We start from the raw sequence: 19,311 nt of genomic DNA, 5'->3' as shown, positions 1-19,311 counted from the left end.
AATATAGGCTGGGTGGAGAATGGACTGGGGGCAGCCCTGAGAAGAAAGTCTTGGGGAGTTGGTTGACCTTGAAACAGTTACAAGCAGATTCAGAAAGGAGGGCATATATACATGGTGAATTACACGGTTGCATAATCAAAAAGTACATAGTCCAGTTGCACATAAGTGTTTATTATGCAAAACAAACCAAAAAATAGGATCTGATCTTAAAAGTTTCTGATGAGCAATCTTTTGTTTATTTTTGCTGTTAGAATTTAATGAGAAATTTTAATTCCACAGAGCTCTACATTCTGGAGTAAGGTTTGCAAGAAAATACAATGATATTCATCTGAACCAGTGCATTTTGCTCCAAGGATGTCTCCACATCCCTTTTCCCCCTGTAATACACAAAGGGAAGATTCTTAAGATCTTGTATGAGCATATCCCATTGTTCTGACTAAATACATCTTTGCGTACTCGGTAGATAAATGTAATTTTTCATCCTGAAGGTTCTCACTTTCTTGCAATGTCTGAACTACTTCAGTTCTCTTTCAGTCTGTGTTAAGAGTTTATGGAGTGCCTATCAAAACATCCAAGGGTCCTGATTCTCAAGGGGGCATTATTCTGGTTTGGGCTGGGTTCTGCTCCCAGCTGTCCACACCTTGCTTGGTACACAGACAGCTGGGCTCCTTAGGAATCAATTGCTGAACAGCCACATCTTGCAGCTCAGCATTTATGGCAATCTGACACTGGTGATGAGTTGTGTTAAAATGCTGCTCCCGAATTGCAGTGATTCAGCAACTGATTTGCAAGTAGCTCAGCCATCTGGGCTGTTGGGGCAGGAGGACATGCAGCTGGCAGCAGTACCTTTGTCAACCGTTCCAAGCTACACTGTTTCCCATAAAGTGAAGTTCAGATTCACTATCCTGCTGATGCCAGTGACAGATAGTACTGCTGCAGAGTGGCCTGAAGTAAAGTGGCAGTGTAGTGACAAAAGTCACCCATGCCTTATTAGCCACACGAGTATCCTGTGTTTTCCAGTGGATGAGGAGACCCAAGAGTCTATCTGAAAATAAAAGCTTGTGTCTATAAAACGTCCTATGCATTCCTAGGCATATTGCAGAGGTTCTTTTAAGCAGTTATATCCACTACAAAATCTAGGATATGTATTAATGACAGGAAAATCTTGAAAGTTCAACTGCTATGATTAAAAAATTGTCCTATATGGAATATAGCAAGTCTTCCGTACATGGGACTGAGTGTATTTTGGTGACTGTTATTACAGGTGGATTTGATCATTTAGTTCTCTTTCAAACAAATTGGTCTGAAATGCAGTGTCTGCTCTGTTCTTAATGTTATGCTCTATTGTCCTTAAGCTATTAGGCATGTAAGCCAATTAAATAAGTGTTCAAAACCTACTTAGTGGTAACAGTCTTCCTATGGAGTCCTGATGACAAGAATGATAGAATGGATTGACACAGAAATGTGTATACGTTTATCCAGACTAATGAGAAATAATTTTGATGAAGTTTTGTAATTACGTTCCTAACTGCCAACTTTGGTTTTAATCAGTGTCTTCGTATTCACCTTTATGACTAGACAAAATACTGACTTTTTTTATTTTACACTTCAGAACTACCTTTGTAACTTGGCATTGTTATAAAATGAGCTCACTGATAAAAGTTTTACTCATCAATAGAACAGAATATACTCTTTTCACACTCCTGGAGTAAGACATTATATTTTCATCCTAGTCTACATTCTGTGTTAAGAGAGGACAACAAAAAGCAAAGTAATTTAATTTTCTTTTATTTATAAGGAACAGTCTTTTAATAGACCTTTTCCTAAGTGAACCTTATATTACCTTATATAACTGTATTAATAAAATGAAAGATATCCCTTCCTGGAAGAGGGAATATCATCTCAGAGAGGTCCAGCTGTCCCTGAAAAATAAAACCAAGTCTGTAATTATTTGTGTATGATTTTAAAATTCCTTCTTAAAGGAAGATCTACATTTTTACATAAAGTAATTCTATGTAGGTTTGCTGGAAATGGAAATTAACTTGCTTTCAACCATGTTTACTCTGTTGTCAATTTTTTTTCATTGTGTGAGATTTTCTTAAAGCCTAGCAGCTGAATATCCTATGGGGATGACAGCTACAGTAATTTTCTGTTTATAAATATTCATGATTTGAAAGCTATAGCATTAATTACATTCATTTACATACCCATCTGAACACACAAGTAAACTGCAAACTTTGTGAACACTTATTTAATAATATAAAAGTGACATTTCCTTCAGAGTTTGATTTTTAACATCCAGTGATGTACTCAATAAGACTAATGTCTGAATATAATGATTCTGTGATTGAATTTTGATGAGTACTGTGTGGAGCTTAGGAAAAGAATAACCTTAAAACAGCTAAAAAGAAGCAGGTGTGCTATAGCAGGAGAAAATTTTTGTGTAAGGAAGAATGACTTCTAAGCCTTTGTGGAGTATTACTATTGTGTGTGTCTTTTATTTACATCAATCAAAAGGAATATCTCTGTATTTTAGGATTTTTTTTGTGTGCGTGTATGATTATTTTGATTTTATTGTGAACTTTTGTTTTTTAGATAGAAAAATTTGGTGTTTTGAGAATAGTGAGGACATTAATCAGATTTATTGTTTCTGATTGCTTGTAAAGGCAATACATTTGATTTAAGCATATGTGCACTTCATCATTTTGATGCTACCTAGAATTTCCCAGTTCTTCTCTGTTAAGATATGTTGCTGGGAGAGGAAAATGTCATGTGGAAGCAAATGATGTTAGGTGTATCTTTTTCTTCTGTAGAAAAACTGTATAAAATATAATTCATGTTTTTTATCACATGTAATGATCGCAGGTAATGACAGGTAAAGATCACATCTTAGTCTTATGGGCTTTTGTTCTACATTTTGTACATACAGTGTAACATTATGTGATAAAGGCAGGTTTTTGCACATCCAGTGTAATACCAGTCCAAACTGAGTAGCTTACACTGAGGTACCTGCTGTCTTTCTGTGGATATTTCACTTTTCAGAGCTTCAGTAACTTGAACTTAACTTAGTTAAGTAGCCTTGCTGAGTTAACTGGGAAATGCACATGTGATAATCTTTGTGAAGAGTTCATAGTGTGCATCAGAGCAAAGCCTTCCATAGCAGTTTGTGGTCTGTATATATTCCAGCTGTGCAGTCAGGAGTGCATCTGCTAATGGCACAGGGTGCTTTTAAGAAAAACAGGTTTGTTCTGGGGAGATGGGCTTTCATATGGAATTTAACAGTTAATATCTTGGCCAGTAATATAGCCTAGCCAAGTTATACTGCATAACAAATTCTTTTCTTGTCCTCTTGTTTGTGTTTGGAAGAAAATTTGGTCCATGATCTGTACGCTGTAGTGCAAGTTTGTGGACACTTACATCTTGCTTATCAGTTACCTTGTTTCTAATAACCCTCTAATAATATGAGTCTCTGCAAATATTTTCTGTGCAGGCCTAAATTTAATTAGAACACTATACATTTATAATAGTGTGTGTGATTGAAGTGAGGGAGGTCATCATTGTGCTTGTAAATTAGCAGCTGCCTGAAAAAGACTTGTGGAGAATACTTTGAGAAATAATTGACTTTTTACTGTTTTGAAGACATCAAATGTCATGGTTTTGCTATGTATTAATGTATATGTAACCTTAAAATATATCCCATCTTGATAGATGCTGTCTGTGAAATACTGAATTCCTTTTGATGTAATGAGTTTTATTTGAGCCAAAAGGGGGAGATAGATGCCACACAAACTCAAAGGCAACAGAATGGAAAGTAGCAAAGTTGATTGGATTTTCTGTCTGCTTTTTCTTGACCATATTTGTTTTAGTTATACTAGGAATATATAAGGAAGAATATTTTCTGAAAGGAGTATTTGAAAAAAGTGCTTCATTTATTAGGCGTAATGGAAGTTATATAGTAACTATTTTTTTCCTCCATAACGTAAAGCTACCAATTTTTATCATATTCTTTCTGTACCATTATAAAAGCCCATTCACAAGCATCTTTGTTTTCCCCTGCAGATTTTCAAGTGCTTTATATGTCCTTTTTCCTTTTTTTTTTTTTGTTCCCTCTCACACAGCAATCTTTTGGAGAGTTTGGCAGGCCTATCTGGCTCCAGGTAGCAGAGTCAGCTTACAGGTTCACTTTGGGCTCAGTTGCTGGAGGTGAGTAATATTTCCGTTTTCAAGTTTAGGTTAGTTTAACACTGTCTTGCCAGAATACTCGGTCTCATCTACGATGCATTTCTTGGTTATAAACGTGAAGAACTGTAGGGTGGAGCTGCTTCTGGTTATGCCACTCCCTTTCTTTCCTTAATGCTTCTGTTCTGGTATCTCTCCACAGTCCTCTGAAATTACACCAGTAATGAAATTCCTTACTAATAGTTCAGATTGTTTTACACACCTTGTTTTAAGTAACTGTAATTCATTCTCCTTGAGACTTTTTTCTAGACTTTTAGTATTGTCCTCTCTTTCTTCCAAAACATCAGAGATCTTACCAGCTTATGTATTCTTTGTATTTAAATAAATATTGTAGAAAATCATCATAAAAATAATGTACTACACCAACAATGGTAGTGCAGAAACAATACTTAAATGTTTCCTTACAGCTGTTGGTGCAACTGCGGTATATCCCATAGACCTGGTGAAAACTCGTATGCAGAATCAGCGCTCCACTGGTTCAGTCGTAGGAGAGTTGATGTATAAAAACAGTTTTGACTGCTTTAAAAAGGTTTTGCGTTTTGAAGGCTTTTTTGGTCTTTACAGAGGTAAGTGAATAAAAAATAAATTATACCAAGTCAGGGATTTTCTGCCTCTTTTCTAATACCTCAGCACCTAGTTTCTTAGGGGAAAACCAGGAAACTTGATATCATATACAATTTTGCTTCTGTTTCATAAAACTCAATATGTATCTTCCCTTGAGCACTGTTCATCGTAAGGAATTGCTGGAAAAACTGGACGTATTTTTGTTACTGATTTGCTCTGTGCTGCTTAGGTTGTTTAAAGTCCTAATTTCTGAGATGAGTGTTGTGGACATGATTGTTATCTCACAAATTGAGGACTGTAACTTTTGGCTGGTGATAAATATCAGAGGGAGATTAGCATGTGAGGAATAAAGGTCCATTTTACTGCAAATATTTTTTGTTAAGAGACAAAAGACAGTAATTTTGTAATGTACCTGTCAACTGGATGCCAGTTCTTATGGCTCATATTTTTGCAGGTAGTAGGACTTGTTTTGTCCTGTGGACAAGAAATTGAATCCTGCTGTTGTATTATGTTGCTCTATTTTACTTTAAATATCAATAGTGGAACTCATAAAAGTTGTGATAGAAAGAAAAAAAAAACAATTAAAAACCCCTCCTCTAAAATACAGGTTAAGAATTCAAAGCAACTTTAATCAGTTTTATCAGTTAGACTGAAAGATATATCTTGTTTTAGCTTAGAAGATTCTGAAGGCTTTTTCTCACATCAGTAAAGTGACTTACATAGAAGGTCCATGCTAGTTAGTCCTCTGAAATCAATATTTAGTTGAATTCTCTATTTTTAATTGTCATTTCACCTAAATGATGATGTGTGCAGTTATCATAAGGATCAGTAAAGTATTTATAAATTGGCACATGTTTGTTTTTTAGTTGGAGAAAGTGACTTCTGTGATGGTCACAGCCTTTTTTTCTGCTTTGCAACATGTTCTGTCAATGAAGACACTGAACAATGTCCTTTAAGGACAATATCTGGGAGGTTTTTGCATGTGAAAGTCTGTGTATTCTGGCTAAAGAATTCTTTGTAATCTTGCAGGATTTTGATATGCAAGTGAGTAGAGGAGGAATATGTCAGTGAAAATGTTGATGAAATGGCTGTAATCTCCATAAATAACGTCTTACTGGTGAATTGTTTTTCTTTTTTGTTGCTAAATCTTTTGCAACAGCAAATACTCCATGAGTTACATTTATGAGACTATTTCTACAGTGCTGTTCTATGGTACTGTTTTCTTTCTCTTCCCCCCAACCACGTTTGCACGGCAGCTTCTAAACCTGATCATTTGTTATTTTTATTTTCTAACCTTTCTCAAACACTTTGAAATCAAGGATGATTCCATTAATGAGTTGGAACCAGTGCTTTACGCTTGAGAAAAAATGTGCTTGTTTGAGAGCATGTCAGTTTGTTAAACTATTTAATAGTCTGTTTAATAATTGTCTTTAGGATTGTTTAGTGTAAGAAGTTGCTTTGAAAATACTACAGTTAATGGTCAGCATGTTACATCTTGGACTGATACAATTATATGGTCTGTGTTATGGTCTGAATTATTTTTAGAGTTGGCTAAAGTCCTTCACTCAACGATGCAGGTTCTCTGGTACACCAAATATGTGTGCCCAATGAGTTCAGCTGCCTAGAAGGGGGGATTGTCTTGTGTTTTGTCTGGTAGTTTTGGGTTTTTAAAGTGTAGGCACTGCAGAGCTGGATTTTCTTTTCATGGTAGATCGAAGATTCAGGTTGGGAGGGCAGCATTTCTTTTGTTATTGTCAACCTTTCTTTGTATTTAATAACTACCTTTCCTCAGCATAGTAAGTCTGTAAATCACATAGAAAGTATTATGTTGGAAGAAAACACTACGCTACGTATATTAACTGCTGCTCTTTCTATTTAGGTACCTTTGCTCTGAGCTTCCTTTTAAGGAAGTAGTGTAAAAATTCTGCAGGCTGAGTACTTTTGGTAATTTTGAACATTTAAAAATGAATTTTTAGTTATTATTCTTTTCACTTAAAGGGTAGTGGAAAGCTGCATTGTATGAAAATAACAGTTTTATTCCTGTTATCTCTGATATAATTAGTGGGGGATTTTTGTTAGGTAACTGGCAAACACTTCTGAAAACCTGATATTCTGTAACCATGGAATAACATTAGGAAGTGACCACTTCTTAGAAAAATAAGCCCTTTAAGGTTTATGACCTATCAATATGCCAAAAGGATTATGGCAAAAATGTATTTAAAAATAAAAGATGCTGTTATGATCTTGTATGTTAGGAAGTTAAGACTGCCATCTACTGATTTTTTTCTTAAACCTATTAGTTCCTAGAAAAGTGTATGTGCAGTGTATGGAAGTTCATTTTGGTAGTAGCTATTTTTCAAGAACAAGGTCCTTTTCAGGATAGGTTTCTCTTCATTAAGGCTTCCTCTGGGTGAGATAAAAAATACTTAACAGTAATAGGGTTTAAAGAAGTTCCTGCTACCATGTTGGACTGAACAAAAGAAAATCCTTTTCATGCTTAGTTGACCGGAGCCTTCAGAAAACTCAGGTCAGTGAATCAAGTAAAAGTGAGTTGATCATTTATCAGTCATGTATGTCTCACAATTACTCTCCTACTTTAAACAGTGATTGTAAGGTTTAGGGGAAAATGATACTAAGTTGCTAAAAAAGTCAAATGAATTCTTATGTAATAGACATATCTAAGGTGTATGTTCAGTCCTTACCTTTTTTTACTTCTGTACAGCAACAGCATTAGGCTTGACTTGGTTGTGGAAGGCAGATCTGGTCGCCCTTTTTATTACCATGTTCAACAGAGATCTTAACATAAAATTGGGTGGTATGAATACGTAGTGCTCTAGCAGCATCACACACTTAAATGACATCCACCTCAAAGGATATCCCATGTGCAGAAAGGCATTTCTGTAGCGCTCTTATAAAATGCTAGTTTCTCTATTAGGAAGATAATGTTGCCTTATGATGTCTTTGTTTCTATAGGCTTGTTACCACAGCTGATAGGTGTTGCTCCAGAAAAGGCTATTAAGCTAACTGTACGTACCTTTTTTTTTTCTGGCATCCTTTTGTTTGTTAACATAACAGGATTTATTTCCTAAAATGTGTGAAAGATGACCACTTACAAGCACTCTAATACATATGGTTGCAGATGTACTTGATGTCTCTTAGTAAGGAGGAAAAATAACTTAAAATTGTGTGTAATGTATTGTATCGTTACTAGGTTAATGACTTTGTCCGAGACAAATTTACTAAGAAAGATGGTTCCATTCCACTTCCTGCAGAGGTCCTTGCTGGAGGCTGTGTAAGTATCCATCCTGTATTCCCAGGGAAAAATTATTCTTGTTTTCTGTTTGGAAATATTTGCATACTTCTGAGCTGAGTTCCCTTGGAATTATGTCCTTCATCAACTTCTTTTGGCCCAGTTTCTTTTTCAGTTTCAGCAATGGTTTTATTCACAAAAGGCTAAAGAGAGGGGACCTTTTCTCCCTGTCCATACTTTTGCCTGGGTTGTTGTTCATGGTTCGTTTGGAAAGATATAATCCTTTGAGAAAGGATTATAGAGATGATGTTTGATTTTCCTTCAGGGCTAGAACAATGTAGAAGATCTATTTCTTGCTGAAGTTTTTAAGAAGGAAAAGAAATACACTCTTCATCTTGCTATATGCGAATTTTTTTATTAGCAAAAATGTGGAAAACCAGAATGATGTAGTCTTGCTTTTCAGGTAACAGGTATGAGCAAATTTTCTGTTTAAATGACTTTGTATAAAATCCAGCCATGTTACTCCAGAAGCGAACTACATCCATCATCTAAATACAGCTCAAAACCAAATTGTGTTTTTGTTGAGATTGAGGGCTGTAATTCAATGGGTCTCTTAACAATCTGTAAGTGGTTTGAATTGATATTGATGATAGATCTCTTTTGGTTTTGCACATTGGCTGATTTCATTTGTGGGATTCCCCAACAGTTGTTATCCCTATAAAATGTTTAAGGCTTGAGTTAGGTTTCTTTTGTAGCAGAGAACACTAATAACTTCCAGTTGAGTAGGCTGACAGGCTGGTATAAAACCTCCTCTGCTTACAAAAAAACCGGGGGCAGAAAGGTTGTTGACCTCTGCAAACTTTTAATTCAAAGAAGCAGCCCTGAAGGGAGGCTGCGTATAGTTCTGCCTGATTGAATTTGGCAGCCTAGTACATGCTTGAGTCTTCACCTGTCAGTGTATAAAGTTTATTTTCTGAGAAATGTGAGAAAGCAGCTGTGATGTATAGCTAGCAGAAGACAAAACTTTCTGGAAAGCTCAATAACACAAAAGGACATACAAGGCATTTGTAACTGAAGTGAATATAATTCATTAGTGTTTTTCTCGGTGCTTAAATTAATAATTAAAATCAAGCATCTGATAATCAGTTTTATTATTTTATGTTCTTTTTTACTGAAATATATTATTTGGTTGGGGTGAGGCTACCTTTCTTCATTATTTCTGTATTCCTTCTCTCTCTGTTAATACAAAAGGATGGGTTACTGTGGGACTGTCTGGATTTCATATATTTTTAAATTATTTTCAGTACCTGGATGTGGGTAACAGTTTTTTTTTTGGCTTTTCTTTATTGTTTAACACTTAAATATTTTATTAATAGAATCATAGAACCATAGAATAGTTAGGGTTGGAAGGGACCTTAAGATCATCAAGTTCCAACCCCCTACCATGGGCAGGGACACCTCACACTAAACCATGTCACCCAAGACCTCGTCCAACCTGGTCTTGAACACTGCCAGGGATGGAGCATTCACAACTTCCCTGGGCAACCCATTCCAGTGCCTCACCACCCTCATGGTAAAGAACTTCCTCCTTATATCCAATCTAAACTTCCCCTGTTTAAGTTTGAACCCGTTACCCCTTGTCCTATCACTACAGTCCTTAATGAAGAGTCCCTCCGCAGCATCTCTATAGCCCCCCTTCAGATACTGGAAGGCTGCTATGAGGTCTTCATGCAGTCTTCTCCAGCCTGAACAGCCCCAACTTTCTCAGCCTGTCTTCATACAGGGGGTGCTCCAGCCCCCTGATCATCCTTGTGGCCCTCCTCTGGACTTGTTCCAACAGTTCCATGTTTTTTTTATGTTGAGGACATCGGAACTGTACGCAAAACTCCAAGTGAAGTCTCACTTGGAGACCAACAGTTCACTACTAATATAGGCTAAATTCAAAACATGCTTTTAACCTTGTCATAAAATCAGAAGGAGCAGCATTATGCTCTTATATAGTTCTCAGATGTACTTATTATTATCTCTCTCATTTGCCTGTGTTTAGTGCTGAACCTTTTCCTGTTTAACAGGAATAATGCACGTTTTCAACATTTCTGGTTTGGAACTGATAGTGGATGAGCAAAATGAGTGCGCCGTATTTTCAGCCCCTTTATAGAGATTACAGGAGAAGCCTTCCTGACCTTTGAAGGCCCACCCTCTTGTGAGCTGTACAAAAGCACATTGTGCATGCTACAGTCCTCGACAATGAGTCAAAAAAATCCTTGTGAGGAAATGGAGACAGCTTGGGCAAGGCTCCAGCAGACCTAGCAGATTCTCCTCTCTGGCTGGCAGTGCCATATCAAATCTAATGTATGGTGTTACAGTCTTTCAAGACCCACACGTGAGGACAAGTGAATCCTCTGATAGTAGTGATTTAAAAGAACCTGTGTAGTCTGTTCATTATCTCAGCTCTGGAGTGTCTGTAAAAAGTGCTACTCCGTCCAGCAAAGAGGCTACCCATAGGCACGTGCTTCCTTCAGAAACAGTAACTCCAAGTGACTGGATCTCTTGGGCCAAAATCTTACTTGTCAGGCTCCAATTATAATCATCTCCTATAAGGTTATGGAATAAACTCCTGTTCCCACTAAGAGGAAATGTCTTAATTCTTGTAGCTGTTAACAAAGATGCTGCCCATGCAGTGGCCTGTTTACATGGTCAGCTGCCTGTCTGTTGTGTTTCCTTCCTTACTGCAGGGTAGGGACCTCCCGCAAGTAGCCTGTGCCCTGTGCTCCTTGAAACCTACCTGCTAGCCGCTGGGCAATGTAAATGTCATTGGGAAGTGTAGGGTCTGCTCTGTCAGAGCCCAGATATTCCCAGCTGCTCTCAAGCTGTAGCTATATTTGAGCACTGCAGAACAGCTATGCGGGGCAGCTCAGTTACAGTGGATCAGGTCATACCTGTCAATGAAAGGACTCTGATCCCTGGTGGATGAAACTGATATCCCGTCTTCCTACCTTCCTGAGAGTATGCTGGTTTGTTAATCATCAACAGCGCTATCCACACTTATGCATGTTCAGAGCAAGCAATTTCTGTCCCTACTGTTACTGTAATTAATTGAATTACATTTCATTGTAATTCAGTCATTAGCCTGCATTCCTGCCTTTGGAGTTTTCAGCTATCAGTAGCTTTGAGTTGCAGGGAGATTGAGGCTTTGCTAATAATTTCCTGTATCCTGACAGTGGCTGGGGAAGCAGGGAGTGCATACCTGATACAGACAGTGCTTCTCAAAGGAGCTTACACGCATGACGCATGTGACTGCATCATGAAGGGCAAGGTGCTGTAGGGCAACTCTGTTCTCAGTTGGGAAGCAGTGTTGAAGTAGACATCTAATGTTACATAAACGATTCATAAATACTGTTACTGTAGGTAAAGATGCTGTGATTTTTAAGCTGTAATTTCTCTGAGTTACATGGGAAGAAATGGACTCTTCCCATCATTCAGTGTGCATGGTGCTTAGCGTTTTGAATGGATGAATCTTGTTTGATCAAAAGACATTTCCGATTTGCGCTACAGGAAGGAAGCAGATGTGGAGTGCCAGGCAGAAAAGGTCTAAGAACCCTTCTTGGGGGTGTAAACAGTGCATCTGTTGATGATTAGGGGTTGGGAGGAGTGTGTGTACATGTCTGCACATGCATACAGATCAAGGTCCAAATTTACCATTGATTTTAATACTTTTACATATTTAAACATTAAATGTAACATTTAGTCTAAATATTTTGGTCATACTTGTAAAAAGAATTTTCATATGTATTTATACATATATATACACATACACGCAAACATGTTAACTTATCAGGCAAATAGGAATGTGTCAAATATTTATTTTTGAAAAAATGATTTAAAATGTCACTGGTTTATTTAACAAACATAAAATACAGAATTATAGCTGTCAGGCTACTTTGAAATCCTGAAGATGCTACTTCATTTAATATACTTTAAACAGATAAAATTAGAAGCAGAATTAAACTTTACTGCTTTATCCTGATCTCTGTTGTGGACATTTAAAGTTAGGGATAAAATTATTGTTTAGTAAGAGACATTAAGCTTAGTGTAGGTGCGTGAACAATGACAGCTTTGCTATGAGAAAGAAGTGCAAGTTCTTTTGATGTTTTTAAACCAGACTTTTTAAAGTAACACCTTGTTTTAGCTGCTTGTAAGGGACATGGTTGTGGTCCAGGATGTGGTGGTTTCAAAAAGGAAGGAAGGAAGGGCCTGAAATAGGCCTCTCCCCCTTTGTAGCATATGCCTTTCGGGTGGAATTGGAAAGGGCAAGAGGTCTCATGTTGCAGGGTCATTTGTGTATTTCCTTCAGCCTTTGGCATGTCATGGGGCGTTTGCTGTGGGATCTCAAACTACATCTTTTCTCACATAACCTTTGCTGTCAGATTTAGTTCCTTTATTTGCTCCTTGTGGAGTTATTTTACATGACATTAAGGTTAAGTAGACATTTTTATTACTGGTATTTTTTTATGTGTATGAATAACCTCCATTCAGAAACAAATTTGTCAACCTTTTTAAAAGTGTCTGTTGTAATTTATGTGTGAAGAGAGGTTTTGGGGAGGGGGGGGAAATCTAGATTTAGTGCACCTTCTCCAAAAGAAGTTCAAGGACTGCAATGTATACTTCTGTGTGTATATATATGTGCACGTGTATTTAACATACATAGCTGACAGCTGGAGTAAAATACTTTGAAAAAGAATGATGATGATTGCCAGTGATTGCACAGAAGCATGGAGAATTGCATTGCAACCCTCCATGCTGCCAGTTCATTTTTATTTGGAGATCCTTTGTGCTATTCTGCTCTGCATCCTCTTCTGGGGAGTGCTGTTCCTCTGCTCCCCAGGCAACACTTGCCCCTGCCTCACCCATTCTGTGTCAGATAGATAGGCAATCCTTTACTTAAAAAACGCACACAAATGAAAAATAAGTCACATTATTTTTTTTTTCTAAGTACACAATGAAAAAGTGAGGGTTTTTTGTGTTACATAGAATCATAGAATAGTTAGGGCTGGAAAGGACCTTTAGATCATCTATTTCCAATCCCTCTGCCATGGGCAGGGACACCTCACTCTAAGCCATGCCACCCAAGGCTTCGTCCAGCCTGGCCTTGAACACCGCCAGGGATGGAGCATTCACAGCTTCCCTGGGCAGCCCATTCCAGTGCCTCACCACCCTCATGGTAAAGAACTTCTTCCTTATATCCAATCTAAACTTCCCCTGTTTAAGTTTGAACCCGTTACCCCTTGTCCTATCACTACAGTCCTTAATGAAGAGTCCCTCCCCAGCATCCTTATAGCCCCCTTCAGATACTGGAAGGCTGCTATGAGGTCTCCACGCAGCCTTCTCCAGGCTGAACAGCCCCAACTTTCTCAGCCTGTCTTCATATGGGAGGTGCTCCAGCCCCCTGATCATCCTCGTGGCCCTCCTCTGGACTTGTTCCAACAGTTCCATGTCCTTTTTATGTTGAGCACACCAGAACTGCACACAATACTCCAGGTGAGGTCTCACGAGAGCAGAGTAGAGGGGCAGGATCACCTCCTTCAACCTGCTGGTCACACTCCTTTTGATGCAGCCCATGATACGGTTGGCTTTCTGGGCTGCGAGCACACACTGAAGCTGGCTCATGTTAATTTTTCATCAACCAACACCCCCAAGTCCTTCTCTGCAGGGCTGCTCTGAATCTCTTCTCTGCCCAACCTGTAGCTGTGCCTGGGATTGCTCCGACCGAGATGTAGGACCTTGCACTTGGCATGGTTAAACCTCATGAGGTTGGCATCAGCCCACCTCACAAGGGTGTCAAGGTCCCTCTGGATGGCATTCCTTCCCTCCAGCGTATCAACCGAACCACACAGCTTGGTGTCATCGGTAGACTTGCTGAGGGTGCACTCAATCTCACTGTCCGTGTCAGCGACAAAGATGTTGAACAAGACCGGTCCCAACACCGATCCCTGAGGGACACCACTCGTTACTGGTCTCCAGCCGGACACTGAGCCATTGACCACAACTCTTTGTGTGCGGCCTTCCAGCCAGTTCTTTATCCACCGAGTGGTCCATCCATCAAATTGATGTCTCTCCAGTTTAGAGACAAGGATGTCCTGTGGGACAGTGTCAAAAGCTTTGCACAAGTCCAGGTAGATGACATCAACTGCTCTACCCCTGTCCATCAGTTCTGTAGCCCCATCATAGAAGGCCACCAAATTGGTCAGGCAGGATTTCCCCTTAGTGAAGCCGTGGTGGCTGTCACCAAGCACCTTGTTGTTTTTCATGTGCCTTAGCATGCCTTCCAGGAGAATCTGCTCCAAGATTTGCCAGGCACAGAGGTGAGACTGACTGGTCTGTAATTCCCCGGGTCATCCATTTTCCCCTTCTTGAAAATGGGGGTTATATTTCCCCTTTTCCAGTCATCGGGAACTTCACCTGACTGCTATGATTTCTCAGATATGATGGCCAGCGGCTTCGCAACTTCATTTGCCAGCTCCTTTAAGACCCGCAGATGGATTTCATCAGGACCCATGGACTTGTGCATGTTCAGGTTCTTAAGATGGTCTCGAACCAGATTCTCTCTTACAGTGGGCCCAAGGTCTTCATTCTCACAGTCCCTGTGTCTGCCTTCCAAGACTTGGGTGCTTTGGTCAGAGCATTTGCCAGTGAAGACCGAGGCAAAGAAGTCATTCAGAACCTCAGCCTTCTCCAAATCCAGGGTAGCCAGTTGTCCTGGTAACTTCTGGAGAGGGCCCACATTGTCCCTAGTCTGTCTTTTATTTGCAATGTACCTATAGAATCCCTTCCTGTTATCTTTCACATCCCTAGCCAAGTTTAATTCTAACTCGGCCTTAGCTTTCCTAACTTGGTCCCTAGCTTCCCGGACAACATCCCTGTATTCTCCCAGGCCTCCTGTCCTTGCTTCTACCTTTTATAATCCTCCACCTTTTATAAGCCTCTTTTTTCCTTCGAAGTTTCCTCAGCAGTTCCTTATCCATCCAAGGATACATATTCTGTATTAAAATCGATGTTTGTCTTAACTGTACTTGTGAAGGACCTTATTCATTCGTGCAACTCCACTGAATTCAGTGCCTAAGTGTGAGTTAAATCGCTGCTCTGCTGAAAAGTTTGCTGAACTCCAAGTGTAACAGTATGAAAAGTCAAGACTTGAATAGAAGTATATATTGCTGATAGGGAGCATTTAACATGGTATCTTGACACTTAAGGCTCTTTTTGAGAAAGCTGCTTGTTGAAGTTTGTCAACGCTGTGAATACTCAGAGTTCAAAGTGTAATTAAGAGCTTTTCAAATGGTTTTATACTGATAATACAAGCATATGCTAGGGCTTTCCTTATATTTTATTTCGCTCAATAACCACCATCAGGTCATATTTTAATATTAATATTATAATATATAATTTGTTTCCAAGTACATACAATTTGTAACATTGTAGATATGATTAGTATTGCTACTAAATTATTAACATGCATTGTGTTTAGAGTCTTCTCTGTTCATTTCTGTATCAGAAGAAGGCTATTGATGATTTGAACAGAAAGGTAGGGAGTTGTACACCTATGAGAGGAGAATGTTAATTGCAGGAAGATTGAATTCAGGGTAGAAAATAGAAATGTTTATGAATTGGCCTATTTGTGTTTCTGTAGTGGGTGTTAGGCAAATAGAGTTATTTCAGCTGCTCTGCAGGATGTGCTAATTTATAACATTAAAAATAAAAAATGGAATATCACATATATATGTAAACAAAGGATGTATCTTTAATAGGCAGGTAGCTGGTAATTGTCTAGAAGGAATGAATTTGTAGCTTAGGGTCTTAATTTAAAGTTACTTGAATTTTTTTGTGTGGTGCATTGTGTTATGTAAGAAGAACATCCTGCTTAATGTTTTGTCTACCAAATGATTTTAAAAATGAGGTAAGGAAATTATAAACATTTGAAATTGCTTTTCTGTTTGATGCAGTGTTTCAAAAAACCTGTTGTTGTGTAACAGAACTTGCCAGATGTCAATTTTATAACTTTTATTTAGATGGAAACTTTGCCTAGCAGGACAGCCATTTCATCTTGCATGTATAGCTGTGTATGAGCTAGGAAAGAAAAAGTGAGATGACATGTAAAGAGTGAATAATGGCTTTGGACACAAGTGATGTCAAGTAACTATGTAAACGCAGTGCAGTAAATCCAAGGAACGGAGAAGATGCAACAAGTTTGCCTGGTCATCTTCCCAATGGTTGCAGTAAACGTCCACAGAAATTTAGGTTTTGATTTTCTTTCAAAGAGGTGAAGAAGTGAGGGAATAAAGCAGACATTAACGACATAGACTGATCATTTGAGTGGAAAGCATTAAAGACAGCAACTACTGCAGTGGAGGTAATTAATCAAAAGCAGGGGCTGATCTTCCACTGTTTGGGTCCACATGCTTTAGTAAAGCCATAACAATGATGATTTGAAATGTCTACTGTGTGAAGTAATAAATGGGACTTCCAGTAAAGGGATGGCAGTGTGCTCAGTAAAAGTCCAGAGAAGTGTTGGATGCTTAGTCAGTGAAGATTTTGATGCTTCATGCCTACCATCTCATAGATAGTACCCTGGTGCTTGGTCATTCTCAGTGGGAGCTGTTGAGGTTTGGAGTGTTCCTTTGTCTTAAGTCGAGAATAATTCAAGTCACCAACTTCTAAGCCATGCTTCAGGGCTGATCTCAAGTTTATTCTGCCTGCTGCTGGAGAGAGGAAGATAGTGCTATAGGCAGAAAGGATTAGATCATTAGTTCATTAGTTCTGAACAATTAGCAGAAAACACCATACATGCTGTCCAGGTGCTGTAGTGGACTATTCATTTAACTCCACAGACACATCACCAATATTAAAAACTACAGTTTATTTCCTGGGCAATTTAGAAGTAGAAAAAAGCTTTAATTGCAGATGTTCTGCATATTTTTCCTTCAGTAAAAGTTGATGGGTCAGAGGAATAGCTAAGGATTAAGAGGAGCTTTTAGATTGTGAAAGAAATGCTTTTTAAAGTTGGCTGTATTCAAGTGATTATATGCCATAAATTTTAAGGAAGTGGACTTAATTTTTAAATGAAAGAAGGTGGTTTAGGAATAAGGGGAAAAAGGAAGCTTAGTAAAATTTAGCTGTTTTGTGATGAACTTCCCCAGAAGCCAATGCTGTAGCACCTATAGCAAACCAGGGAGAAATCTAAACATGTCATTTTAAATAAGTTTATGTGCTTCTGAAACTGAACTGTCAGACTGAATCCTTCTCAAATCTGAAACACATTTCTTTGAAAGTCTTTGGTTGAAGAAGCAGCTGAAGCAGCTCTGCAACACTATTAAACTAGGAAGTTTGCAAGATAGTCCTTTAGCACTGCTAACAGAGTTTTCCTGCATGAAACATCTGTCATACTCGGCTCAGAGAAAGATAGGATTCCTGTTTCCATCTAGTATCATATATGGAAATGTTACTCTTCCTATTTAAATTTTATATTTTGTTTCCACTTAGGACAATTAAAGGCTGCTAAACAAAACTCCAAACACCTTTTTTAATAATTTAAAATTACACCATTAAATGCAAATTTACCTTTTAAACAGCATCACCACTAAATGCAAATAACATGTCTACATGTTGGTGATGGATTATTATTGAATAAACATAAGGTCTTCTTTATATGTGTTTTATATTCTAGTAGTACAAGTCTAGCAATTAGTTTAGTATTTTGTGTAATATCTTAGACTTTTAAACACAGCCATGACTTCTAGAAAGTGGTGTCAAGGAGAAAAGCAGAGACAGGCTGAATTAATCCACCTCTGTGGCCTATAAACATAGAAATAGAAAGGTTTATTTTGTGCAAACCCATGGTTTCTGATTTGGGGTTTTTACCTTCCTGACAGGTGCTTTATTAAGTGTATCTCATATTTTTACATGAGAATATCAGCCAGTGCAGTGACAAGTGAAGGCATTCAGCACCTTGCAAAATTCAATCTGTCACCGCATGCTCTAGTAATGCAATTTATTTTCTTTTTGGGTTTGCAGGCAGGAGCTTCCCAGGTCATCTTCACTAATCCTCTGGAGATAGTAAAGATTCGGTTGCAGGTAGCAGGAGAAATCACTACAGGACCCAGAGTCAGTGCCATCTCTGTTATAAAAGATTTGGGCCTTCTTGGCCTTTATAAGGTATGTATTTATTTCTGCTTTGAGCGGCTTCATCATTTTATGGTTTATGCTAAACTTTTCCATTGTTGAAACAAAGTCTGTTTAAAACAAAGACATCTTTTGAATTTAAAACCAATCTCTTCCCGCAGGGCAGCCTTACAGTGAAAAACTGAAGAAACCCCACTTCTATATTAATGGCAGTGGGATACAAAAAAGTACTCCCCCATGCTATCCTTTGAGCTTTTATGCCAAGCTACAGGGGGTCCTGTATTGCAGACCTGCTGGCTTCTGGCACCAATCGTTTCATTTGGTGGGGTTTAGTGGAAAGTTTCTGTAGCTTTTCCCTGTGTGTTTTTCTTACATTTATTTTGAATCTATTGTTGTCTTGCAGCAGGATATTCTCTTTGTCTTAATAATTTGATGGCAGTGAAACAGTAGTACAGTTTAGTAGGATTCAGATTTTTAAGAAGTGGTGGTATTTGTCAATAACAAATTCCACTGAAAAAAAAAAGCCCATATTGTACTGTACTTCAGCAGAATGCCAGTCAACATCCCTGCAGGTATACTTACTACCATCATTACAGATCAGATGTAATGGAGCAGAAGCTATTAGTTTTCTTAAACAAGGAAGAGTATTTCTTCCTACATCCTCTGCCAGTGCAAGGGGTAATACGTAAATTCTGCAGCTGTAGTAGCTGTGCACTTACGAAACATTGTTTTACGTGATCTGTCCATAGACCTGCAATAATGCTATAAAAATGTGCAAATTTACTTTTAGAGCTGAAGTTTTTGTTTTGAATTCAGTAGATGAGATTCAGGGCCATTAAAATTCCTAAAGATCACAGGTATTTTGGTACATGGGACAAAATTACCATTTCCGTTTGTAGTAATTAATCAATTGAGCTTATTGAAAATGATGCTGTTCTTCAGAATTCTCATTTGTGAATAACTGTAAGAACTCATTTTGGAGCATTAAGTATCTGTATGAAAATGATTGAAGAAAGAAGGTCTGTTTAAACCACAAAGGGTTTGTATGTAATGTGTGCTGTCTGTTAATGTAACTGATGGGGGAC

General features: G+C 38.2%; 1 protein-coding gene across 3 annotated transcripts in view; it reads left to right on the top strand.

Annotated features, from left to right (window-relative positions):
• Nucleotides 1-19,311, top strand: part of SLC25A12 (solute carrier family 25 member 12) — a 50,006-nt gene that overhangs the window by 25,852 nt on the left and 4,843 nt on the right. For all 3 annotated transcript variants that reach the window (XM_057423888.1, XM_057423889.1, XM_057423890.1), the window contains 5 exons: nucleotides 4,119-4,203; nucleotides 4,647-4,805; nucleotides 7,777-7,829; nucleotides 8,015-8,095; nucleotides 18,119-18,259. In XM_057423888.1, the coding sequence (XP_057279871.1) occupies nucleotides 4,119-4,203; nucleotides 4,647-4,805; nucleotides 7,777-7,829; nucleotides 8,015-8,095; nucleotides 18,119-18,259 (519 nt within the window). The remainder of the gene's footprint in view (nucleotides 1-4,118; nucleotides 4,204-4,646; nucleotides 4,806-7,776; nucleotides 7,830-8,014; nucleotides 8,096-18,118; nucleotides 18,260-19,311) is intronic.

This window comes from Pezoporus wallicus, unplaced genomic scaffold (assembly GCF_028554395.1).
Source record: "Pezoporus wallicus isolate ANWC-B61680 ecotype Strahan unplaced genomic scaffold, APGP_CSIRO_Pwel_v1 contig_1181, whole genome shotgun sequence".
NCBI lineage: Eukaryota > Metazoa > Chordata > Aves > Psittaciformes > Psittacidae > Pezoporus > Pezoporus wallicus.
The sequence above is the reverse complement of the archived record's forward strand: the minus strand, read 5'-3'. Positions and strand labels throughout refer to the sequence as shown.